Genomic DNA, 26,644 nt, shown 5'->3' with positions numbered 1-26,644 from the left:
CGCGCCACCACGCATGCGCTCTCGAGGGGCAGCCGCACGGCTTGTCGGGGAGCGTCTGCAGCTGGAAGCCCGCAGGAAACCACACGAAACCGGCAGCAGAACTACACATCGTGTTGCGCCACGGAGGCCGCGGCGGTAGGAAGGACAACGCCGCGCCGCACGCGCCCGAGAGCAATGCGGCTGCCCGGCAGCCAAGTTCGCAAAAACTACACCTCGCGGCATGCGCTGGCAAACACAGCATTGCCGCCCCGCAGCCGAGTGCCGGAAGACTACACCTCCCGGCATGCTCCGGGGAACAACATGGCCGACCGGAAGCTCCGTGCCCCAGGACTACAGCTGCCGGCATGCAGGGAGAGGCAGTCTTCCCTGCTTTCTGACCCTGCGGGGATACCGGTCCCCCCCCCCCCCCTCCCGCCAACGCACCCGGAACTCCCGCGGAGACCCCGGTGCAACCGCGCGCTGGGGGCGCCGACGCTTTCCTGGTCCCGGGACATCTCGGCAGTCTTTCCTGCAGCCGCCCTCGTCGGCCCGGCAGGGAATGGTCGGTCGGTCGGTCGGCTGCTGGAGCGATGGGCTGCAGGCTGCCTTTCTGGGGTACAGAAAGGCAAAGGAGGGCCCGGGGGCAAACCGAAAGGAAAAAAGCTGATGGTGGAGAACACCAAAAAGCACCCAGAAAACTGTGGGAGAGGGGAGAATGCTAAACGGAGAACTTCGTTGCCCACTGCAGGACAAACACAGGTCCCTGAGGCTCACCAGAAGGCACATGGAGGGCTCGGGCCAACCCAAAATGTGAATTGAGGGTTCTAGGGTACACCAAAACACAAACAGGGGCCCCAGGGCTAAGGCTTTGAGGACATCAGAAAGCAAACCGGGGGACCTGATGGTGCATGTAGATGAAAAAGGTGGTTTCTGCAGGGCAAGTGCAAGGCCTTGGGGTGTATGGGAACGCAAGTGGAAGACCATAAGGCATGTGTCTCTACAGCTTTATCACCAGTACTCGGTGGTCACCATGTAAGACTCTGTGTGTGTCTGTCTTCCCTTTCCACCTTGTTGGGATTGTTCCCACCACTTTATTCTCACCTTCATTATTGAATCTCTCATGCAAGGACAGCATGTAAGCTGAGTCTTTTTAGTAACCAACTCTAATTTATTTGCCTTGCCAGATGTGTGGTGGCTGCTGAGGAAAAAACAAGTTTGAAAAAGTCCTGGGCGTTACCAGGAGGAATATGGATGACAGGAGAAGCAGCTCTGGAAAGCCTTGGTGAATCCACATCCTCAGTACAGTATGCTGTCACATTCTCTGCATGCTATGAAGGACAAAGTTTTGAGTTGGAAAGGTACAAAGCTATACATGTTGTATAAGATGAGCCTAAATAGGCTGCAGTTTTTAACATCCATAACACTGGAGGATATGAGAGGTATGGACTGCAGAAAAAGGCAAGACTTATGTGCATCTCCTAAATAGCATGTCCTGTTGCCACTGTTAGGGACAGAATACTGGAATAGACTTACGAGGATAGCTCCAGCCCAGGAGGACGCTTTGTATGTTCGTAGGACATGTAGTATAGAGAAGAATGGAATGGAAAAGTGGTTATGTTTTAATTACTTCGACAGCCTCTGTCTTGTAGACCGTTCTGCTGAATCAGTTTCTTTGTATCATAGTTAGACCTCTTTCTCCACTGAAACAGTAAATGCCAATCCCAGTGGTTGAAACCCTGAAATGATTAGAAGTGCCGTAATTAGATTGCAGAGGAAAACACATCTAATTTTTGAGTCTTGAAACACAGTACAGCTCAGAAATAAAGATCAAAATTTTATTTCCATGTTGGTAATAAAAATAATTCCATGACTTCTGTAAACCATTGCATAAACGCTATAGTGTAGAAAAGTTTTAACAAGTGTTAACAATTTTAAACAGTTCACTACAAACAAATGAGTATGCATTATAAATAATATGTTTTGTATTATGAACAATTTCATTCACAAAATCATTTCTGTCTGTACACTCAAAACATTAACGGCTTCCATAAATTAATATGAGTAGAAATTCCATATTTATTTAGGGTCTGATGATGACCACAGTTACACAAGCATAGTGTGACAGTAATAATATCACTACCTATATTTAATACTAGGATACTCTGAATGGCAATACAGAACAAAACAAGTATGTCTTTAATAATCTGCTAATCAAAGATGACTAATAATAAGCCTATGACATGCATCTTGGGATCTATCTGTAATTAGCATACTTCCGGTTAAATTACAGCTCCTAACTGTAAAAACCCTGAGAAATCACAATTTTAATGTATTATTCCCCAGGCTAAAATAATTGTGAAAACATAATGGCATTCACATTAAAAATTATATTCTTACATAAATTAACACAGAACTTTGTCAAATACCAAAATGAATCTTGAAAATCTATTTAGTTTGCTTTTATGTATTTTGTGAATTCAGCAAACTACCATACTGTAGTCTCGCTAAAATACAATTTTAATGTATCTTGTTTCTAGATAGTGTATATAGTACAAGGACGAATACTTACAAAGGTCACGTTTCACTTCTGATTTTTTCCAAATAGTCGTCTCTAGTCAACTGCATATATTTTGTTATCCTCCATTTTAAAGTACTGGTGTAAAAGTACATATTTATTTTTTATTTGCAGTTGACTTTCTTTAGTAAGATACAGAAAACGTTGTTTGTAATTCCTCACAAAAAGAATTTTGTGAAGAACAACTGTATTATTTTTCTATGACTGCTATGTATGATGATGTATGGTTCAGGTGATTACCTAAGGATTCTTCTATAATTACAGCGAGCTGCCCAGTCTGAGAATTTCACACATAGGTATGTTTCTTTGGTATGTGTTTTTTTCTTTCTCCAGAAAATGGTTTGTTGATATGTGTCTGTAATTCAGCACCAAAGAAACTTACAGGGAACACCTGCAAAATTTTCAGTACTGATATTACTATGGGACACACATCATTATTTTCAAGATTCATCATTGTAAAACACAAAACATACAACTTCAAAAAGCAACAGACTAAACATATTAGTTCATTTCCTCTAAAAATGCAGCACATATAAACTATGAATGTCAAAGTGATGATCCACACTGCAAGTGCTCTTTACATTCCTTTTTTGTTGGTGTCACAAGATTAGGAAAATCGCCTGTTACTACCAAAAAAAAAAGGGAACAAAAATAGCCCTAGGACATAGGCAAATACACTAAAATACACATGAAGAACTCTAAACTTTGACAAGACAGCACAAAACCACGCTTCTGTATCTCATGAGTAATAAATGTCACATAGCTGCATATGGGCAGCACAATGTGGCCTAAGCTGGTTTCTTCTAAAATACCAAAGCAGAAGTTTTCACTAAGATATTTCTAAATGTTTTTGTGAGCACAATAGTTGCAGAATGCTGTTCCACACTAGATAAATATAGTAAACTGGTGTCCAAAATAACTGCTTGTTTGAAAAATATGTAACATAATTTCAAACTATAATTACACATTATTCTTTGATTTCCTCACTGTTTCAAAAAAAAAAAAGCTTACAGAACTAAGTTTGCTTTAGTCCAAAATGCTGTTAAAGTTCAAAAATCAGTCTTTGTCATAGACTGCACAGATGCAAAAAATACATTAATACCTACAACCAAACTTGGTGATCCAAGTTCCTTTTTTTAAAAGTCTAAAGCTGGCTACACCTTTAAAACAGCAATATCTTATTTTAGGACAGAAAAGTATGTTTGAAAATGCAAATACAGTCCAATTTTATAGTTTTCTCAGTACAAACGTTTTAGAGGAATGTGTTAAAGTCAACAAAATCACATTATTAAACCCAACTTTGGTCTTTAGAGTGATCTTCAGACAAAATTTTGAAACAGAAGCAAGTAGAGATGTATTTAATATTTTATCCTACTTCGCTCTTCCCAAAAGGTCTCCAACATTCCTGCAGATCGACCCGTCTTAGGAAAGCAGCGACAAGTCTGTACGTTCAGTTCTCACAGAAAATGTGTAATGATTTTTTGCTAACTCAAGCCTTTCTACAAAGAACGCTAAAACACAAAGGAGAGAGTGATTTCAGTGCTATTGGCTTGGGCCCTTTATTTAATGCTGACACAGTTCGAAAAGCTCTATTTTGACAATAATAATTTTAGTATACATCTTTTTTTTTGTTTTAGCATGACTGAACTTTAAATAGATTAACTCTTTGCTGCCTGTGTGAACTCACTTTTTGTACTGAATACAGTAATACAGAGATACAAATCATGTAACACAGTAGTAGGTCATTTCAATCTAAGTTGTACTAGTGTCACACCTGAATTTAACAGAAAAAGGAGTAATGCAGGCAATTATTCCATGTAAGAAAAGTAAAAATATACAGTGTTAACATGCAGTAATTAATTAACTTCTCCTGAATTGCATGTTCCCAACTACCAGGATGAAGTAAGGATATTACCACCTTTTAAAAGAATCACTGTGTCAAAGTGCCACTGCCTGATTACATACTTAAATAATTTTGTAGTTCCTTTCAAACATGCATTACTTCATTACTGAAAAAAGTGTATTTTTAAATATTTATAAAAGCAAGAGACATATTCTAGTTATTGTCAAATTGTTCAATACAAAATTAAGCAATAGAAATTATTTGCAAAATTATTTTTTTATGTCTTTTGCCATTTTATAGGATATTGGGCATAGGCACTTGGTAGTATTATATATATCATATCTGCTCCCAATGAGTACCACACAGGTTAGGAGATGTACAAAAACTTTAAGACTAAAAACACCCAAACTGAGGGAGATATGCAAATGCACAGTTGTTTACTAAAACTGATCTGTTTCACAAAATTGAAAACACGTCTTTGAGTATGAAAGCATATATGCCTCACTGGTTTTGTCTCCGCTGGTACATTTATAAATACTACAGTATGCAGTTAACTTATAAATTGTAAAAAAACTAAGTAAGTTGTCATTTCTCTTTAATCATATTGTGATTTAACAGTAAAACCATGTGAAATATTTTAAATTCACCGTACACATATAAGACATCATATTATTGCATATTAAAAAATAAACATAAGACCTAGAAAGCAGCTTGAAGCAATTTACAACATATCTTCTAACAAAACACAATAATTAAAAAGTGCTTTTATATTAATCGGAGTTTTTCAAACATCCAAGTAAACATAGTGTTAGACTGATTCCAAAATACTGGCTCTGGCATTCCACACACAACAGACATGGCAAAGGGACCATTTGTACTGTTGAGTGTGTAGTTACTGTATCTACATATCCATCTTCTGTTAATGAAAATAACAGGTATAAACACTTCATTCAGGCATTATGGTAAGATTTATACGAAGTGATTACAGTGCAAATGAACCTAAGTAGCTTGTGCACTAGGAATATAAGTGGAAGTCAGAAAAGGCTGCGATGGGATTGGGGGGGAATGAAAGCACCTCAAGACTATAGAACATCATCAAATGAAGTTGATATATAAAAGTGAGCAAGCCTTATTCTCTATCTTAAAGCAACTAAGTTTCTCACATCAAAATGGAAATCAGTCTAGCACTATTAAATGGAATAATTATGACTGATACAATTCTTATACAAAATACAGAAACATAAAATTATTTAATTCATGAACATGATATGAGTACTATGCCTGTATGTTACCACAGATTTTTTTTTTTCTTGCAGCAGGGACATTCTTCTTGTGCAGCTGCACAGTGATCACAAAGTACATAATGTTGACATGGATTCAGGATAATGCTACGATCACCTTCCTGACATACGATACACTTCTTTGACTGAAGCTGAAAAATCACCTGTAAAAAGATTATTGCACTCAGTAAAAACAATTCCAAATATACAGTTGCGTTCTAGCAGCTTTATGCTTAGCTATCCCGAATAAACTTCTAATTTAACAACACAAAGGACAATGTTTTTGTATAACAGACAGCTGAATTGAGGGTCGTAAGATCAGAGCACGTGCAACCTTTAAAGTAGTAGCTGGAGGAGTATAGGTGCTTTTAGAAAGGCAAGTATCTAGGATTGAACCTCTAGACTGAAGTTTTCCTGCATAATTGGGATGAGTGATGCAAACAAGCAAAAACAAAAAAAAGAGGAAATAAGCCTTTTTCATTGTCATATACTCTTCATTTTGCCATTTCAAACCACTGTTACATTTTCTCATGCCATGGGAGATGTTCATATTAGGACAAAATGGAAGCATCCCAAATGTGCGATACTTTGAATAAAGCTATTGATACAGACTTCAGGGAGGATGTTACAACTGCAAATATATGTCTCCATACGATAAGCCATATCAACCCTATTAAGGAACAAGAAGAACTCAGAAGCATCTAAAAGCCGTGTTGATTTTTGAAGAGCAAGACATGGTTCGGACTAAGAGAAGAACCCAGAACGCTATGTGTGGCACTGCCTAAGACAGCAGCTTTCTCCTGGAAGGAAGAGCTAGGTGAGAAGAGGCCACAGTGGTAAAGGAAACCTGGGCAACTGAGGAGCCGGAAAAGGTGGGAATGATTCTGATCACTCCAGCCTGGCTGAGATGACTTCCATTCCAGGATGTAATGACTTTTTTGGTAAGAGATCCCAAGACTCTTCTGCTCCTCTTTAAAATCCCTTAGGAGAAAAACAATAGTTGTCCCTAATCCAATCCAGAATCCTGTAAATGTACTTGATAACAGGAGCCTGGTAATGAGCAAGTCTTGTCGTCATCCACCTACTTTATTGACAAAGACTTACATTTTTTTTAAAGAGTTTTAAACTCTTCTAAAGAGAGCCTGGCTGTTTTTTCAAGGCTGTTGTTCATACTGACACAGATGGCACTGGACAGGAGGTGCACCGAGACGGAGAAGACACTGCTGAACTCAAACAGGTATTAGAGTATGGCAGATCATCCCAGTAATGAAAGGAAAGACTAGATATAAGGACTATAGATATAAGGAAGAAATTTTTTACAAAGAGGGTGGTGAAACACTGCCACAGGTTGTCCAGAGAGGCGGTAGATGCCCCATCCCTGGAAACATTCAAGGCCAGGTTGGACGGGGCTCTGAGCAACCTGATCTAGTTGAAGGTGTCCCTGCCCACGGCAGGGGGGATGGACTAGATGACCTTTAAAGGTCCCTTCCAACCCAAACTGTTCTATGATTCTATGATTCTATAAAATCTTTTTTTCCTGTGGACAGTCCCATCACAGTCAAAACAAAACAACAAGAATTGGTGTCATATGTGGTGTCATTGCCCTTTGAGATTGCAGGGGAGAAAGCAATGTAAAACCAAGTTGTGCCCAGCAAGGTTTGAAGTATGGTGCCTGGAGCAGTGCATGGTCATTATTATCTTCCTTGATGGGCTCAGAGGAGTGGCACTTGATATTCCCAGCTTTGAGAACCCTGAAAAATGCCCTCAATCTAGCAGCAAAAGAGCATCCGAAATTTTGGCAGAAACCGAGTCTGGATTTGAGAGAAGGTGAAATACAGCAATATGCCTCTAAGGTGATTAAGGGACTGAAGCATCTGACATACAAGGAGAGGCTGAAAGAGCTGGGATTGTTTAGCCTTGAAAAGAGATGGCATCTTACCGGTGTGTATAAATACCTGATGGGAAGGAGTAAAACAGATAGGGACAGACTCTTATTGGTGGTATCCAGTGAAAAAAGAGGCAGCAGGCACAAATGAAAATACAGAAAATTCCACATAGAGATAAGAAAAAACTTTTCTTACTGTGAGCGTAGTCAAATACTGGAAAAGGTTGCCCACAGAGGTGGTGGACTCTCCATCCTTGCAGATACTCAAAACACTACTGGGCAAGGCCCTGAGCAACCTGCTCGAGTTGACCCTGCTTTGAGCAGAGGGTTGGACTGGATGATCTCCAGAGGTCTCTTCTAACATCAATGATTCTATGCTCCAAGTCTGTACTGGCCTCTCTGACTACACAAACTCCTAGCAGGGAACCTCGCCATCTATCTTCTAAATAAGTGAAAAGCATGTAACTATTTTAATTTATTTAGGGCAACCGTTTTTATTTATTTAGGTAGTGCCCAAAACATTGGGAGTAAAAGCTGGCTTTAAATCTTCTTTTTAATCACCCCAAGAATTCTTGTGAATCACTTGTAATTTGTTCTGATAGCTGATCAAAAACTTAGAAGAATCCATTAGGTTGAGAAATCTGAACCATCCTCTAGTCCAGAAAAGAAAGACTTAACACCGAGAGCAATGTTGCTCTTTGAAATGAAACCTGGCATAAATATGTCATTGAAGGTTATTGAGCTGCCAGTTTCAGTTAATCAAAAATAGTTATGCAGATGAAGAAACTCACCTCATCTATTGCTTCTAAATCTAAATGCAGCCGATTTTGTAAGGAACGAAGCTTTGGCAAGGATATCTTTTCTATATCTCCATAGTTTTTCATATAAGGTAATGTAGTAGATAGACAAGCAGCTAATTGCACCTTCAGCTTTTTTAATTTATTTTCCACTTCCTCCTTCTTCTGAAGAGCAAGTTGTTTGTCTGCATCTGCGATGTTAGCACGTTCTTTTGCTTCCTGAGCCTCTTTCTGCCATGCATCACATGCCTGGGAGAAAGAGATTTCCAGAATATAAAAAATAATTTTTTTAAATTAACAACAGAAAAGCAAATTCAAAAGCCTTCAAAGATGCAAGTAATCTCTAATTTTAGACATAACAATGCACTTATTGTCAATTTTACACTTCTCCCTACTTATCCTACCTTCTATTTAACAACTCTTCTTGTTTTGTCTTAATGTAATTTTTAGGTATGTCACTGTTACTTGTCTGTAAACAGCCAGAAGCCTTTTTGGAGCTCTATAAATGGAACACATTTTAAATGTTAAATTCATAATTTAATGTCAAGAGACATCAAAAACTGTCAAAATTTAGTACAGCTACTTAGCTACTCCTCGTCACAGAGAGAACAACATGAGGGGAAGGAAAGGACTACAGAAAATGCACTAGACTGGCAGTTATCAACAACCTCAGTTTGACTGCTGAGATAGCTAGATACTGTCCAGGTACACTATACAACCACAGCAGCTGGCAAGCCTCTACTTTTTTTGCGTGCTTATCATCTGAAAGAGGTATGGGAGGGAATGTGTGTCTTTAGTTACTTAAACATCAAGTTACAGTGCTGTTCAGCCCTATCCTGAATATGTGTAAGTGTCCCTGTCTAGAGAGACAGATCAACTTTCAAAAAATGAACTGCCCTTTAAAAAGCTCAGTTTCCTTTATGCTGCTAGCCCATTTTGAGGATGGAAAAATCATTCCTTTGACAGACTGTAATAAAACTCTGGGTCCAAGGATAAGAAGATATGTAAAACAAAAAAGCCGTAGGAGCTGCTTGTTTGTTAAAAAAAAACCATATATGTAATTTAATATTACCATAAATTAGCATACCTGTTTTACTTGTTGCCAAGATTCTTCCCATTGTTTTAGTTTTCTCTTGGCATCATCAAGTTCCTGTTTAACTCGAGTTAGTTCATTCCCACTGGTGTTTGAACTTATTGAGGGGGTAGTGCCACTGCTTAATACTGGGGATGGACTAGGAGAGAAACTCCCAGTTGCAAAGTCCCAGATGCTTCCTGTAACACCATTTAAACCTGTAAAACCAAGGCAGAAAAAATAATCAGTCTGCACACACTGCTGCAAAATGTTTCACACGCAGGACAAAATAGATATGCCACATACGCAAAATTTATACTTTTATCTGCAAGATATGTGACAGTCTGGAAAACGTTTACAGTATTCAGAGCAATTCAGGAGACTTAACCACATGGTTTTTTTCTTGCTGCGTTTAATAAAAGACAGTACAGTCCACAAAAGGAGAAGGAAGAGTGGGAATTCATTTATACACAAAAAGCTTTGTTCCTAGCAGCTCATACATTATTTTAACTCTTCCTCTTTCTCTGTTTTGTATTTTCCTTCAGCAAAATGCTGTGGCTAAAATGCATTCCTGCTGCCAGTATGCCAACTGCTCTATTTTACCCCTTTCAAATGCCTCTGTAAATATCTCCTTTTCCAAGAATTCTCTTTTTCCTTTCACTAGGAACAGAAGTTCACTCCTCGAACTTACTCCCACATACCACATATAACTCCATTATCAGTAGTGTTATGAATTACAATAGCTAGGCTTTGTTGTCCAGATGAAGTCATAAGAAACATGCAAAGCCTTGAACTAAACATTTCTTACCTGCCATTAAGTTCCCTCTTACAATACGCAAAGTGCAGCCTTCAACTTACTTACCTAAAGAGTTGTGAGAAGAGGCTGAGGTGCCTAACATACTATGTTCTGTCTTCAAAGGCTGAGGCTGCTGGTGGTGAGGAGCCGTAGTGGATGAAACAAAAGACTGAGACAGTGATTGTGAAAGAGAACTGAGTGGAGAGGTTGAAAGGGATGATGATGAATGTAAAGATGAGGAACGAACAAGAGAACCTGGAATATTGACAGGTGCTGAACTTCCCAGTAATCTTTGACCTATGTATGCATTAGCGGGGGGGGGGGGGGGAGGGGAAAAAAAGATTAGTTCCAAAGCAGTATACAGCTCTCTGTAAGTATTTTTCTGAAAATTGTATCAAATGTAAATTAAATTCTATATTCAAATACCTTCCATTAAAAAAAACCCTTTATTTATTTCCTATTGCAAAAATATTTTTTAAATTGAACACTTGAAAGTAGTTTTCCAAGTGCCTGAAAACAGAATTTGTAGCTTTACACAGCAGTGGCCTCATCTGCAGCTACAAAGAAAGAGAAAACACTTTTCAGATCGAGTTATTCAACTTACTCATTTTTACAGCCAACAACTAACGCAAGTGGAGTAACTGACTGAAACTTAAAGGATTAAGAAAAATTTGGGTTTTATTTTAATGTATAAACGAGGTAAGCAAATGAGACTACATACCTTGAAAATCATACATGGCATAATAATCAGACATAGCTCAATTTCTTTCCTCTACACACTTTTGCTTTTGTTCAGTAGTTTTTAAATGTCAAAGGTACTTAACTCTCTATGAAATGCATTGTTCATAATTTCCCAAAATAATGATAATAATAAAAAACAGGTATTAAAAAAAGGATGTTCAATCATGCAATTACTTAAATAAACATGCACAGATGCAGTGCATTTTCCTGGTCAGGAAACAGTTCAATATTTACTGTGAAGTTTTTATTCATCAGTATGTTTGAATAGCAACTAAAAATGACATCACCTTTTCTTTAAAAAAAGTATAGCAGTCAAATGATTATACTTAAAGCAAGGGTCGTGATTTTAGTTTTCTGTTAAAACAGGTGAATTCATATCATCACAGAAAACATCATTCCTTTTAGAAGTATTTCAAAACAAAAAGACAGGGATGCTCATTATAAGCTGCATTGCCATAATGTCTTCAGAAAAATATATCTTGAAATACTCAGCAAATGTTACCAGGGTCAGCCTCATGATCAACTATATGAGGAAGATACAGGACAGACATATAACCACAGACAGACATAATATACCAGACAATAAACGTACACCGCTCTTTGCAAGAGGAGCAAGGAAGCAATGAAGTACAGGGAGTGTAGTTAAAAAAATCTGGCCAAGTAAGAATTCTCTTAAAAATTAACAGCCAAAGTAAAGCCCCCAAACAAACACTGTATGAAATGGTAACAGAAGAACCATCTCTTTTCTGGTTCTTAAAGAAGTCTTCAAATCCAGCTGAATTTTGGCAAATACAATCTGCCTGCATGTCTTGAGTGTAAGGGGCAAGGTTTTGGTAGCGGGGCGTGGGGGGCTGCAGGGATGGCCAGCAGAGGCCAGGGGCTGCCTGGTGCCAGACACAGCCGGTTCCAGCCAGCTCCAGTGGACCCGCTGCAGGACTCAGCTGCGCCCTTCAGCCACACTGGTGACGCCTCTGGGAGAATGTATTTAAGAAAGGGCAGAGGAGGAGGGAACAAGAGGTGTGAGAAACAGCCCTGCAAACACCAAGGTCAGGAAAGAAGGAAGGGGAGAAGGTGCTCCAGTCACTGGAGCAGACATTCCCCTGCAGCCCATGGAAGGTTTGGAAGAGACCACGGTGGAGCAGGTGTTTCCCTGCACCCTGTGGAAGAGACTACGATACACAAGCAGGAATTTCCCTGCAGTCTCTGGACAGGATTAGGTCAGAGCAGGTGGATATTGCCTGAAGGAACCGCAGCCTGTGGAGAGCCCATGCTGGTACAGGTTCCCCTGACAGGAACTGCAGCGTGTGGAGAGGAGCCACACTGGAGCAGGGACAAGTGTGAGGAGGAAGGAGCGGCAGAGAGGAACTGTTACAAACTGACTGCTACCCCCATTCCCCATTCCCCTGCACCGCTCGGGACAGGAAGGGAGAGGTAGAAGAGTTGGGAATGAAGTTGAGCCTGGGGAAAAGGTGGTGGGGGGTTGTTTTAGTTTTTCTCTGTTTCTCACCATCCAACTCTATTTTAATTGGCAATAAATTAATTTTTCCCAAGTCAAGTCTGTTTTGCAGCTGGGTGGGTGTCTGGCTACCCACCAAGGTCATCCTATTACACCGCATGAGCTATCTTCCACATACAAATAAAATTCGTTACAGTATTTCCTTCCTGTTCCATACTTCATGGTACTTCCAATGAAGCATAATCATTCCTGCAGCATAGAACAAGGCAGTAAATTAAATACCAGTCAAATGAACTATAGCATCAGGAGAATTGTTGAGCCTGACATCACTAGCAGAGAAATAAATTTGAAATTGCACACATTATCAGTTTCTTTCCAGGTCTGTATGAAGGGGAATATAATGAAAAATAATGGAAAACGTTAACAGATAACATATAAACTGTTCTGGTGAAGGAACAACCAGTTAGCATCATCACTGGACAGAAAATTGTACGAAGTCAATCAACAAAATAAATATAAAGCCCTAAAACCTCTGAAGATATTCCCACTAGTATTATTGACGAGAATCTACATAAAACTAGATGACTACCTATTGAGACTGTAACATTTTGGGTCATTCTGTATGGATCCACTAATAACCTGAAGTATACAGGTACCATTAATACAGCCTCTAGTAACAAAGAACCACCTTGGGAGAAAACACAGTCAAGGTGGGAGGGGCACCAGAGCTTATAGCACTGTTGTCAAGATCTCAGAAATTAATATTTGGTGTAAGAAACTTCTTAATCAGTGCGATCCAGCACTGGTTTCTTCTAGCTCTTGCTATCAATAATGAAGCCACTGCTACAATCTGCCTAGATCTACTTGATGCCAAAACATCAACACCACCAAATGTGAATTGTAAACTGCCTCACCAGATGCTCTGCTCAGATCTGAAGACAGAAGCATGTCACCAGTCACTTTATGTGAGGCATCTTCTGCCCACCTTCAAATGAGCAAGCTGATGAAGTGAAAAAGTCCATTTCAAACCAAGTGACTTTCCTGAATTCTGTGTTTGCTCTGAAGATTCATGTATCCACACACTACTGGGGTGATAAAATTAGTGATCTTGCCTAGAACCGTCCCCTTTCACTGCAAAGGAAGCACTTGGAGGAGGAAAAGTTTGAAGCAGAATCTCTCTGGATATCTGTGTTATTTCTGAAAAGAAGCAACTTACAGTTGCTTATAATATATGCTTTCCTGAGGGAGTGAGGGCACCTGATGTTCACTTGGGTCAATACAAAGTCTTGAATCTATAGTACTTGGGTACTGTTCTATCCACCGTGGTGCAAGCGACAGCTTACATATTCCAATAACGTCAAAAGCCAGTGGACTAAAGATATAATAATTATCTTAAAGGAATAAAAATTGCATAATGTATAGAGACACTAAATACAAGCTTTTCTTCTTGGAGCAACAGTCAGCAATAATAAACTAGGGCGTAGCTATAGTTGTTTTACCCTTTGCATCTAGAGCCACAGGGCAAGAAGGACTTGGGAGGAACACATTTGCCATCCAAGAATACAGGTTTGTTTGCGAAAGTGGAAGCTTAACACATATGCACAGCCAACTTAATAATCACCGTAGATGTCCTTCAAAGAAATGTTAGCAAAACAGGTATCAGAAAATAAATGGAAGTATTATAAATATGTGTCTGTTATCTTGCTCTATGACTCTCAAAGGAATACGATAACAAAATTATAGTTCCTCATTTTTCACTTCCTATTTTTCTTTTTTTTTTTTTCCTCTCAGTTATTCTCCCTTTTCTACTTTCACAAAGAAAAGGTGGCATTTTAATTTCTTGATGTTCCTCCCTTTTATCCTTCCTCCCTGCTGTCTCTTTCCTGCACTGCTCTCCTTTGCTATGTCTTCCTCTCCTCTCCTTTCCCAGAAAAGGCCAAGTGGCTGAATACTTCCCAACAGACCTTCAATTAAATTGCTCCTTCCAGGTTAGATGCATAGAAAGATTAAGTCCCTAACTTGCAAGTATTAAAGTCCTAAAGGTTGCTAGCTCCTTCTCCTCAGGAATTGTCCCCACTCCCCCTCAGCAACCACCTAACCATGGAAATACTTGTCAGTCCCCACAGCACATACTGCCTGCTGTCAGACATTTGCAGCACTCAACATGCAGGCAGTCAAGCTCAAGCATAATGCCTTCCTGTAAATGCATGTAAGTCCCCATCAACTATTATGCCCATGGGCCCAAGTCATTAAGCATGATAAAAAAAACAAAACAAAACGTTTAATAGACTGATCCCTTGTGAAATACAGACAGGATGATAGTGATGCAATCCCTTTACACCACAAAGTTAAACAGCTGGAACAAAACTGAGGACTTTTCTTCAAGGTCTTTACTGTCTGTAACTATTTTGATGAGTAAATGTTCAGAAAGGTAAGAAAGAAAGATATTTTAAATGAGTATAATTTTACAAACTGAACCTCTTACTTGCTAATCCAAGGTCACTGCCTTCTTGATCTTCTAATTCTCTATCTATGGATGCGACGTTCACATCATTAAAATGCAAATCTAAAGCAGAACCTGTTAAACAAAACATTGTATCAATGAATTATCCTTGAATTATCCATAAAACTATCATGACGGCTGAAACGAGGAACTTTATTTGACTATTTTTATAAGCGCTTCCATCATAGAACTCTTTCGCGTCTAGGTCATGATCTTAAGCATACTACAGACACACAGTGAAGGATATCCTCTGTATTTTCTAAAAGGGAAAACTTTGATATATAAGCTATTACAGCTCTTTAAGCTGGTGAGATGAACAGAGGATAATGGAGACGTGGCTATCTATCTGGATTTTCAATAAATCTGTGTCGCCTGTTGTGCTTAGATGTACATCAACAGAAAAAGAGGAAAAATAAAATTTTTATACCTATGTAAATATATTTTTTATTATTATTGAATAAAAACAGGTATTAGACCTGAGGAAAGGCACTGTAAATGCCCCTTACAACAATAAGCCCTCGGGGCAACGGAGGTATATATCAGGGCATACAGACATAAGGAATGTCAGAATATTCAAATGAAAATGTGCAATATTTTAAAATAAATAAAGTAAAAATAAAAATCAATATTTCATTTAGACTGAACCGTTAGACTGCCTTTCATTTTAAGGCTTAGGTCGGTCTAAAACTTCTCAGGGCAATGTCATGAAAAAGTTCTTATCAGTATACTTCTTATTAGGTCCACTGCTTATAAAGTGTTAGAAGTTGGATATTTTTTCCCTTTTTCCTCTTAACTTCTTTTCTGCACAGAAAGGGGTGTAATTAAGGAATTTATCCTTCCGTACCTATATTTTAACTAATGTTGAACAACTGCACAGTCAGGAAGACAGGAGAGAAGTCTGCATAAATACGGATTTTACAGATAGGAAAGTGACTATCCCAGTCACTGTGGTCAGTGATAGTGATCACCTTTGTCAAGAATTTTTAGATTTTATGTTGAAAATCATTATTAAAAACTGACACAAAGTCTAAATGAGTTGAAAAGGAACAAACAGAAGTAAAAGACACACTGGCTTGTGCAAAAGTTTCCAGAAGATCCAAAAGGGATCTCTTAATCTTTTTGGAATTATACTGATTTCTCTCTCATAGCCCAGTCCTAAACATTAGGCACTGTAAACTGCAGAAAATCTTGGGCAGAAGTACTAGACAGCTGTGAAAGTGCTGCAAGTCAGAAATTGAAAGGACCATTTGGATCATTAATACAAGACCAGTGCAGTGTTATTATGTATCGGCATTTTCTAATGTTGACTAGGCTATCTAACAGACTCCACAGTCTCGGAGCTCCAGATAATACATAAAGGGAGTTACTGACCTAGAAGCAGGATCCGTAGAACAGTGCTCAGCAGGAAGCTGCATAAGCTGTCCAGAACAAAATACCAGCCAAGAGATAAAATTCACATACTACACAATGATGCTGAGGACAAAGATACCTAAGAGTTAACATAGCTCTCTGTGAAGAGTTACTAGTCTGGGTCTCAAAAGCAACACAACTTTATTAGTATGGAGTTGTGCTCAAACAATAATCCTTATCTTTCAGCAGTACTGACAAAGCAGCTTGATGTCCAACAGTCAGAGGGAAGAAGTTCTCTCTGCATCATCATTTTGGCCTGAAGGGATATGCCTTAGCTTTTCAAAGTTTTCCAGCAATAACTTTCTCTTGGAGACAGGTGCCTAAGCCAGTCCTTCTATACAATAGAGTAAAGAGGGGAGAGATGGCCTCCTTTTATTTGATGACTCAACGTTTAGAGTGGCCACAAGTGCTGTGTGAAACCCAGATTAAAAGTCCCTCTTTCATACTGGGTTTTGGATCCCCATTGCTGCACTGTGCCTTCCCTACCTTGGCCTTTTCTGTAGGTAAGGGCCTTTCATCTGCAACACTGTAGCCTGCCTACCTTGCCCTTTCAGCCAACTGCTCTGGTAGTGTCTTCCAGAGGCTCTGGGGCAGTATGTTTCCTTTCTTGTTCTCAAGCTCACCATCTTGTTACGCTCACCGTCTGGCACCTGCCAACCCTCAGAGCATTGTTATGGTGGGTTCTCAGGGGAAGTGACTGCCACCGGTGTGAGAATCACGCTTCCTTTCTCCTCTTCTCCTACTCCTGATTGTAGCTTTTGATTTACATTAGAGGGACCCAATAATATCTTTGGACACAGCTCAAAAAACAATTAGCATGCAGCACCATGCACTGACCAAAGTGTGCTCCTATTAACACTAATAACATCATAATCAGGAAGAGCCCATAAGGAGTTTGGGATGGTCTTGATGAAAAAATACAGTTAATACAGTTAATATGGGAAAAGTATTATGTGGGAGAGAACCAGCCACTGCACTGGAGAGGATGCCCAAGAGAGGATGCTCGTCCGCCCTGCCTGTCACTTCTTTTCCCACCTGGCCGCTGGGACAGTTTTCTATTTCCCTTTCTTCTCTCTCTCTTTTCTTATGTTTCTATATTTGTCTGGAAATAATTTTCACCATTATGTGCCATCAGCTATGCAACCCACTAATAAATCTTCTCACTAACAAATCTTCTCACATGTGAACTTGTCTCAACATCCTTTGTGCAAAAATGCCATAGACCTGCGAGAGCAAACCTCTCATCACTACACTCCAGGATATTCTGGGAGAGATCCCTCTCACTTTCACCAAGTGAAGCTGTTCCACTTTCTTTCCAAAAATTCAAAATTCTCTCAGTCATGAAAAGAGAGGCTTTAAAATCCCATCATCAGCATCGTCATTATCTTTAAACAGGAAAACAAACTGTTTTTTTCTAGCTTTTGCAATTTCCCACATCACCCAGATGTTATTAATATTTTAAGTTATTTGTAGTGTCTGGCTCAGTATGTTGCTACACAAATATGACAAGCAGGAACAAAACACAATGAGGCTGACATAAATCATACTGCTCAAATAGTAGATCAAATCTAAGCCTGTACCCTTACTAAATCACTAACCTGTCATGTTTTCCTCATGTGAGGCCTTAACTCATTCTGCCACACTCATCCTCCCCTACCACAAAAAGGACTGCCACGTGTCCTTACTGTTTATTATCTAGATTTTCAAAGCTTAATTTCTGATACCTTCCGGCTCTCTCAGATTCCACCTCAGATGGTGGAAAGTCAGTGGAGTGCAGGGAGAGCACACAGACAGCATCATAAGATCACAACATATATGGGAAGCAGATGGACAGACACCAATTTTCCTTGATTGGCAAGTCTCCCAGACAGGCAAAATCCCCATGCTAGAGTATCCAACAGAAAGCAACAGAAGCAACCAAAACATTCCCAGGAGGAGGTCCACCCAGACCCTACACAGACCACAGGGTGGAGTATCAGGCTGGCAGAAGTCCCCTAAAGTTAAGGTCCCACCTTCTCCCTACTACCACATGAGTCGTTTCCCCTCACTGCTGCCCATTCCCAATTTATTCCTCTGCAAATCTGTCTCCTTTGACACTTTGCTTATCTAATTTCTCCATTCTCTTAAAAAATGTTTTCATTTATTCTTTTTTCTTTTCTTTTTTTTTTTTTTATTTTCAGGAGGACTTCAAACACCCTGCAGCTTTTATGTTCTCAGATTATGCTTCTTTCTTTTTTTTACCAGAACAAAACCAGACAACTCAACCAATCTCCCTTGACTCTGACAGGAGTAGACTGCAACAATATACCATGTTCCACTCCATCATTCCTCAGTTTTCAACATATTGTCCAAGCCTCAATGCTAAATACTAGATCCATCTGATTGGTATGCTGCCCTGCACCCTTGTCTTCCCCAGCTCTTGGGGACTATTACTCACGGAGCAGACAGAGCTCCCCGTAAGATCAAGATAAAAGGCCACAGAAAGGGCTACAGACCCCACTGTCTGACAAAGCTTACTCAATCCTTGCTAATGTAACTCTCCTGCATTTCCCGTAATCCTTTATCCAAACTCATTCATCCCCTTTTCCCATAATCACCTAGCCCCTTCCCTTGCTGCAGCTCTTTTTCTACCCCTTTTTTTTATGATTCTTCAATCCACCACTTCCTACAAGAACACTATGTATTTATTTTCCGTTCTACAATAACGTCTTAATTTTCTGCTCTATTCAGATTACGTGCAGCACTTTATTTTCAATTCCATCTTGTATATCCACAAAGCAGAACTCTGGAAAAGAATTTTTATATATATATGAAATTATTTTAAGGAAAAAATCCAAAATCTACGCAGTTACCATAAAGTACACTAACTTACACATACATGAGACATGTATTTTATGATTCATATTCTATTAACAAACATAGCATACTGAAAACTGTTTTAGAAAAACATCCGTAGACACCAGAGGCATACTCTAACTCAGAGGAATCAAGAGTCTCTTATGCTCAATAATATAACCACATTGGGACATGGGAAACATAGCACATCACTGTTTAAACGACTTTGCAACACTTGTTCAGTATATCATGATTTAAAAATTATAACGAATTAGCACCACATCTAGTATACAGAAATTAGACCATAGTTTTTATAGTTATATGAGTAACTTGTTACAGCCAACTAGCCTCCACTTATTCCAGAAGCAATGTTTATCTTGACAAAAAAGTGATTTCGTTCCATAGTATATCTTAAAATATTAACCATAAGCCGATGAAATTATATTACTTGCATAGAATAAAAACTAAAATCCTGCTCATTCTAATTCTGAAATTTAAAAATAATTTAAAATTTATTTTCTGTTCTAACACACAGATCATCAAACAAACCTTTAAGGAAAGCAAGCTATACACTTGTGAGACTGCAGAAAAAGATCCAACATTTAATATTCTGCATAGGTGTCTTTCCTAAAAAAATTAAAAGAGAGAATGCCTAACTTACCATGCCGAAGTGCTGACTCACTGTCTGCAGTCTCCTGGTCGCTGCTACACATCGATTTAAACACAGAAAGCTTCAAGTACACCAGCTAATCACAGCAACTCCCTGATCATGTGACTTACACCACAGAACGTGGAATACAGCATCTTTCAAATCACAGCATTCCCTGCCACAGCCTCCTGAATAAACCACATTTAGTGTAAAAGTGCCACAAATTTCAACTAGTTTGTGGATAACACTAAATTAAGGGGAGCAGCTGATACACTCGATGGCAGGACTGCTATTTAGAGGGATCTCAAAAGGCTGGAGAACAGGACTGACAGAAACCTCATGAAGTTCAACAAAGGCGAATACAATAATGCTTCATGTGGGACAGAATAATCCCTTGCAACAGTACAGGCTGAGGGCCAAATGATCAGAAAGCAGCATTGCAGAAAAACATCCAGGAATTCTGATGAATGACATGTTCAGCATGTTCTGTGGCAATAAAAGCTAACAGCATATTGGCCTGCATTAGTAAAAGTGTAGCCAGCAGGTTGGGATAAACAATTATTCCTCTCTATCCAGCACCTGTGAGACTGTAGCAGGAGTACCATGACCAGTTTTGAAGTTCCCAGTGTCTAATTATTATTGAAATATTTATCTCCTTTTACCATTTTCCACATCAACAGCCTAGCTGGTTGGAAGCATGGGAAAGGCTCTGGGCTAATGACAGAAATTTTGGAAGTGAGTATTTCCCAGAATCTGTCCTGTGCACCCAGAAAGCAAGGGCTCCTCCTCTTTGTGTCCTTTCAGATCTGGTCCACATAGTGTGAACAAAAGATTTTGTCCTTGAACGTACAATTAACCAGACTGGAGAATATGCAGTCAGCCAAAGAAAAAATCTCACATTTTCATGTGAACATGGTAAGATCTGTAATTGTACCTGCTATAGTAACATTAAAAAAAAAAAGTCAATTCTCATCAGCCCACCAACAGAAGTTGAGGAGATAGTACTTCTAGCAACACAGCGAGTTGCATTATGAAGGTTTTACACATTTTTTTAAATCACTGGCCAATACCAATGCCAAAATTCCAGTTTAAATGTCCCATCCACTCATTTCTACGCTCACACTGGAGACTTTGTGAAAAATAATGATTTTGGGTGAAAACATTTAAATTAAATTTCAGATATTGCTTTTAATTATATATAATAAAGCAGGTGTGTACAACATTACTGTCTTTACCAATAAGCTCTTTGAACCTATGCTGAAACAAGAACTTGAATAATGCAACAAAACATGTACAATCGGAGATTACATGTTAAGGCTTACCTATTACCGATTCAACTGTGTTACTGCCAGAATAGAATGGGAGAGCTTTGGCACTGATAGCAGAAACAGTTGTAGGAGATGAACTATCTGATCCAACGCTGGAGGCCAGACTCGAAGTTATACTTGAAGCAAGCGGGTTAACAGCTGAAAAAACACTGAGATGATTCTGTTAAAAAAAAAAACCAAACAACATAGGTATACACACACAAACACACTTACACAGATGTATGTACAAACATATAAAATAGACAGAATGTATTTTTAAAAGTAGTTACTTTAATTCAAACAGAAAGAAATCCAGAAGAACCCTCTGAATGAATACATTAGGATAATTTTCCTTATCATTTACCAGCAAGTGCATTTCTCCAATGTGGTTGGACATCACTACCATACGAAGGAAATCTGCTTTCAGAAAAAAGGTATTTAAATACTTGCAAACAAGCTCTACAAACATAATTAGTTAGCTGAAGTCTGATGCTCCTTTTCAAAAGGAAAATATCTATTGAGGAATTGTACCATTTCATTATGCATTCATAGGCAAATTATATTCTTTTTTTTTTTTCGATCTGCAAATTTTCTCATTTAAGCGAAATGCAATTGGTGCATAAACTGATCTTCGGTTTAGATAGTTGAGAAACATGACGGCACTGCACACATGTATAATGTTATATAATGACCTGTACTACTTCTACCTGTGCTACTTCTTTCTAGCTGAACATTTTTTTCATGCAAATCACACCTTTAAATTATAAAATGTAAAAAATGCAAACAAAATGTAACCATGTGACATTCTAAACAGGAAAATAACTTCACAAAGTCTACAGGGACTTGGTGCAAAGTTTCCAATATATTAATTCATTATATTGTTTATTGTTTATTTATTCCCTCCAATTTTTTAGTTAATAAAAACAACATTTAACTGTGACTGAATCAATCCATGCATCCTCTCGTTGCCTTTTGTGTGATAAGCAGTGATTGTGCAGTATCTACTCTTCTGATTTCTGCCAATAACACAGAAAACTTCTATTTCAAAGCTATAGTGCAAAATTGAGGCCAATAATGACCATGAGAATGAGTAATTGTTTCTTTAAAAATGGGCACAAACTGAAATACAGAAAGTTCCACTTAGACACAAAAAAATTTTTGCTGCGATGGTGGCCAAACACTGGAACATGTTGCCCAAAGAGGCTGTGGAGTCTTCAATTTTGGAGATATTCAAAACACTACTAGACAAAGCACTGAGCAATCTGCTCTAGCTGACCCCACTTTGACAAGGGAACAGATGGACTACAGACCTCCAGAGAATCATAGAATCGTTTGGGTTGGAAGGGACCTTTAAAGATCATCTCATCCAACCCCCCTGCCATGGGCAGGGGCATCTTTCACTAGATGAAATGCTTGAAATGATGCTCAAGGGCCCACCCAACCCAACCATGAACACTTCCAGGGATGGGGCATCTCTGGGCAACCTGTTCCAACAGCTCACCACTCTCATAGTAAAGAATTTCATCATTATATCCAATCTAAAACTACCCCCTTTCAGTTTAAAAACATCGCCCCTTCTCCTGTCACTACGGGCTCTGGTAAAAAGTCTTTCTCCGTCTTTCCTATAAGCCCTTTTAAGTATTGCAAGGCCGCAACAACACCTTCCCGGAGTCTTCTCTTCTCCAGGCTGAACAACCCCAATTCTCTCAGCCTTTCTTCACAGCGAGGTGTTCCAGCCCTCACTCTCTCTGGTCATTTTTGTCTCTCTCCTCTGGACCCACTCCAACAGGTCCATGTCTTTCTTGTACTGGGAACCCCAGAGATCCAAGTGGGGTCTCACCAGAGTGGAGTAGAGGGGAAGAATCATTTCCCTCGACCTGCTGGCCATGCTTCTTTTGATGCAGCCCCAGATAATTGGCTTTCTGGGCTGCAAGTGTAAGTTGCTGGCTCATATCCAATTTTTCACGCACCAGTATCCCTAAGTCCTCCTCTGCAGCGCTGCTCTCAATCCATTCATCACCCAGTCTGTACTGATACTGGGGACTGGCCCGACCCTGGTGCAGGACCTTGTGCTCAGACTTGTTGAACTTCAACAGAGGTCCCTTCCAAGCTCAACTATTCTATGATTCTATGATACGCTTTTCCAAACTTTATTCCAATATTGTAATTTACACTGAATTCACAACACATTCGCCAATATCTCAATGCAACATGTTAAATGGAATATTTCTTTGCTGCTTTCTGTTTTGATAAATGTTTGAGCCGAAAAAAAAAGTAATCTCTGAACCAGCAATATATATTAAACCATAAAGAACAGCTGTATAATTAAAAAAGTAAAATGAAGAAATGACAAGGCATAGGATTCTTAGGTTATAAGCCTGATCATGATCCCCGTCATTGGAGAAACATGATATCAAAGTCAACACAAGTAGGAGAGGCAATACAGGCTTTTCGTATTACCGAAAAATTATCAGACTCAAAATATATCCCCTTTTGTCCTGCCCCATCTTAAGCTGAGGCCTCTTGGTGAGAGGGAAGTGAAGAAATTTCACACACCCACACAAAGCTCATGGATTTCTTCAGTTAGTTCTCTTTCTCCCCGGCATAAACACCTACATCTACTCGACTATTTAGTCTCTTTTTCCTCCCTAACATATTTACAAACAGCAAGTTTCTTGTCCCACCCTATACCTACAGACAGATGCACTCCTGCAGCTCAAAGATTCCTTCTTCTGTTTTGACAGACCAAGACTGACCCTATCTGTGACTTCAAAACTCCATTCTGGGTGATGTCTAAACAGAACGGAGAGACAAAATAAACAGAAATGAGACAGGATTAAAAGGTTATTAAAAAAAGATGTCTACAGCTTTATAACTACATAGCAGAATTTCATACATTCTGCACTATTTAAATGGAGATTAAATAACACTTTTTTTAAAAAAGAAGAAAATTAAAACAACTTGCTAAGTATTCTTAGGATCACGGGATAATAGGAAAATTCAGGCTGGAAGGAACTTCAGGAGATCATCTAGTCCAACCTCCTGATTAGGGCTAGGTCAGCTATGAAGTCAGATCAGGTTACTCAGTGTTTCAGCCAGTCTAGTCTTGAAAACCTCCAAGGATGGAGAGTGCACAACCACACTCAGCAACCACTGCTTGTCTCTCCCCATGGTGAAAAAAATTTTCCTTATACCCAGTCTTAGCTTCTTGTTTCAATTTATGCCTGTTGTCTTTTGTCCACCCACTGTGCACCACTGTGAGCAGGCTGGCTCCATTTTCTTGACGACCTCCTCATAGGTGTTAGAAGGCTGCTACTAGGTCGTTCTGAAGCCTTCTTTTCTCCAAGCTATACAAGCCCTACTTCCTCAGCCTCTCCTTGCAGGGCAAGTGCTCCAGTCCCCTGACCATCTTGGCAGCCATGTGCTAAGCTTGTACTAGTTTACTGATGTAATCCCAGTACTGTGAGCCCAAAACTGGATGCAGTATTCTAGGTGTGGTCTAACAAGTGCTAAGCAGAAGAGTAACCCCTTCCGTTGATCTACTTCACGCTCCTGTTAATACAACCTGGGATAATGTTGGGCCTTCTTTGCTGCCAGACCACACTGTTGGCTTACATTCAGCTTGCTGTCTACAAAGACCCTCAGGTCCTTTTCTGCAGAGCTGCTTACCAGTTAGTTCTTGTTCTCAGCCTCTATTGTTGCAAGAGGCTCTTGCTTCTCAAGTTCAGGATTTTGCACTTGTCCTTAATGAATTTAATAAAGATCTTGTTGGCCTATTCCTCTAGTCTGTCTACATCTCTCTAAATGGCAGCCCAGCCCTATTGACTGGTCCCGCCAATTTCATGTCATCTGCAAAATTGATTCCCCCACCAGATTGTTGATAAAGATGTTAAACTGAGTATGTCCTATTTACTCTGTTACAAACATTAATAGCAGTAGAAAGTCATGTAAAAACTACTTTTTAGGGCAAATCACAAAAAATCAAAAGAGTTTCCAAGACGCCCACTCTCACTAATTTATAGATGCGTAGGGAAAAAAACCCAATGTATACTTCTAAACTGGTTCACATGCCATGACTCTTCTATACAGAACTCATGGGACTCACCTCTAACTATCTTGTGTTTTCTCTCCTTATTTATTCTGCACCATTCCTCCTGCTTTTTAAGTGTAAGATACATTTTAATCCTCCACTTTAGATTATACACTCCTGTGTGGCTGCATGAATGGCAAATGGTAAAACTTCTGTTCTCATTTATCTTGATCATTGTCATTAACAAAGCATCAGGGTTCTTGTTCTAGCAATGCAAAGCTGGCAGAGTTTTAAGCTCATTTGCATATATAGAATGACCTCTAACACCTGATGGATTTAGCTTCATGACAGGCCAAAGCTATGCCCTCTTCCCTGTCGCTAACTATTTTTCTAGTTTTGAGCATCTGATGCTTGAACAACTGTATCTTCCGTCTGGTCTACCTTAAATTTTATCAATCCATTCCCAAATCAAGTTAATCCAAAATTAACTTGAAAACTCTGCAATGAACTTGCTATAATCAAAATCATCCTCAAATTGCCTCATATTCTTCTCATCCTTGGTACTCCCTGCAGCACACATCTATTGTACATTTTCACAGAACCCAGAGCTGCCTATCCAGGACCATGTCCAGACAGCTTTTGCATAATTCCCAGGAGGAAGACTCCACAACCTCTCTGGGCAACCTGTTCCAATGCTCAGTCTCACACGCACAGTAAAAAAGTATTTCCATATGTTTAGGCGGAACCTCCTGTGTTTCAGTTTGTGCCCATTGCCTCTTGTCCTGTTTCTGAGCACAAATTTTCCTTAGACTATGTTGTGAAGTGCCACATAACTTTGATTTGTATTAATAAATTATCAAAAAGGGCAAAATATTTACAGCGCTTAGCTTTTGGCAATACCTGCTCAGCGCTTAGCTTTTGGAAATACCTGCTTGTTGTCTTGTTCATTTATTTTCTGCTGATTCTCATCTGGGAAGCTTCGATGCTTTGCCTAAAAGAAGAATAATCTCTGTAATATATGAACTTATTGAGTCATTGCTGTAAAATATATTATTAGTTTATGAAGGGTCAGTGACATCTCTGTAATGCTATCTTTCAGGCAGACTTCATTTCCCTCACTGCAGGCGCATACGGAGAATTGAATTTTAGTGATCATAGAGTAAATCTACGTGGAAAAGGAACAGCAGTTGCAATTGTTCCACTTATATGTATAATTGAGCACATGCAAGTTATTTCTGGTCCAAAAATTGAGTAGCCATGTTAGCATTATGCTGTGACAGAAATAACATGTCCCAAACGCTCACCAGCTGAGAGGCTGGTGGGATAGAAGCCTGAGGTAGCCAAAAATTTGAGTGGAACTGCCTACATTTTCCCTAAAAGTGATCATGCTACAAATAAAAAAAGAAAAAAAAAATTCAAATATAAGGGCAGATTTTCTTTGAACACCATTTTGTAATAAGGTAACTTTTGAAACAAGTCAGACATA

The 26,644-nt window shown here is 39.2% G+C and overlaps 1 protein-coding gene and 1 long non-coding RNA gene across 22 annotated transcripts in view; one reads left to right on the top strand and one right to left on the bottom strand.

Annotated features, from left to right (window-relative positions):
• The first annotated feature begins 202 nt into the window (after positions 1-202).
• LOC142089340 (uncharacterized) lies at positions 203-5,769 on the top strand. 2 transcript variants are annotated; one of them, XR_012676179.1, is made up of 3 exons: positions 203-1,011; positions 1,164-1,337; positions 5,714-5,769. It is a non-coding gene; the product is annotated as an uncharacterized LOC142089340 (long non-coding RNA). The 2 variants fall into 2 exon arrangements; XR_012676178.1 differs by lacking the exon at positions 5,714-5,769 and adding an exon at positions 2,819-2,890.
• UNKL (unk like zinc finger) overlaps positions 1,801-26,644 on the bottom strand; it is a 60,849-nt gene continuing 36,005 nt past the window's right edge. For 12 of the 20 annotated variants that reach the window (XM_075165674.1, XM_075165664.1, XM_075165668.1 and 9 more), the window contains 7 exons: positions 26,087-26,149; positions 21,144-21,309; positions 14,910-15,002; positions 10,294-10,524; positions 9,447-9,649; positions 8,354-8,608; positions 1,801-5,841 (listed from right to left, as the gene is read on the bottom strand). In XM_075165674.1, coding sequence (XP_075021775.1) covers positions 5,686-5,841; positions 8,354-8,608; positions 9,447-9,649; positions 10,294-10,524; positions 14,910-15,002; positions 21,144-21,309; positions 26,087-26,149 — 1,167 coding nt within the window. In that variant the 3' untranslated portion in view covers positions 1,801-5,685. Of the gene's footprint in view, positions 5,842-8,353; positions 8,609-9,446; positions 9,650-10,293; positions 10,525-14,909; positions 15,003-16,878; positions 19,715-21,143; positions 21,310-21,492; positions 21,686-26,058; positions 26,150-26,644 lie in introns of those variants that run through there. The other 8 variants (XM_075165681.1, XM_075165683.1, XM_075165682.1 and 5 more) reach the window with 6 other exon arrangements.

This window comes from Calonectris borealis, chromosome 16 (genome assembly GCF_964195595.1).
Source record: "Calonectris borealis chromosome 16, bCalBor7.hap1.2, whole genome shotgun sequence".
NCBI lineage: Eukaryota > Metazoa > Chordata > Aves > Procellariiformes > Procellariidae > Calonectris > Calonectris borealis.
The sequence above is the reverse complement of the archived record's forward strand: the minus strand, read 5'-3'. Positions and strand labels throughout refer to the sequence as shown.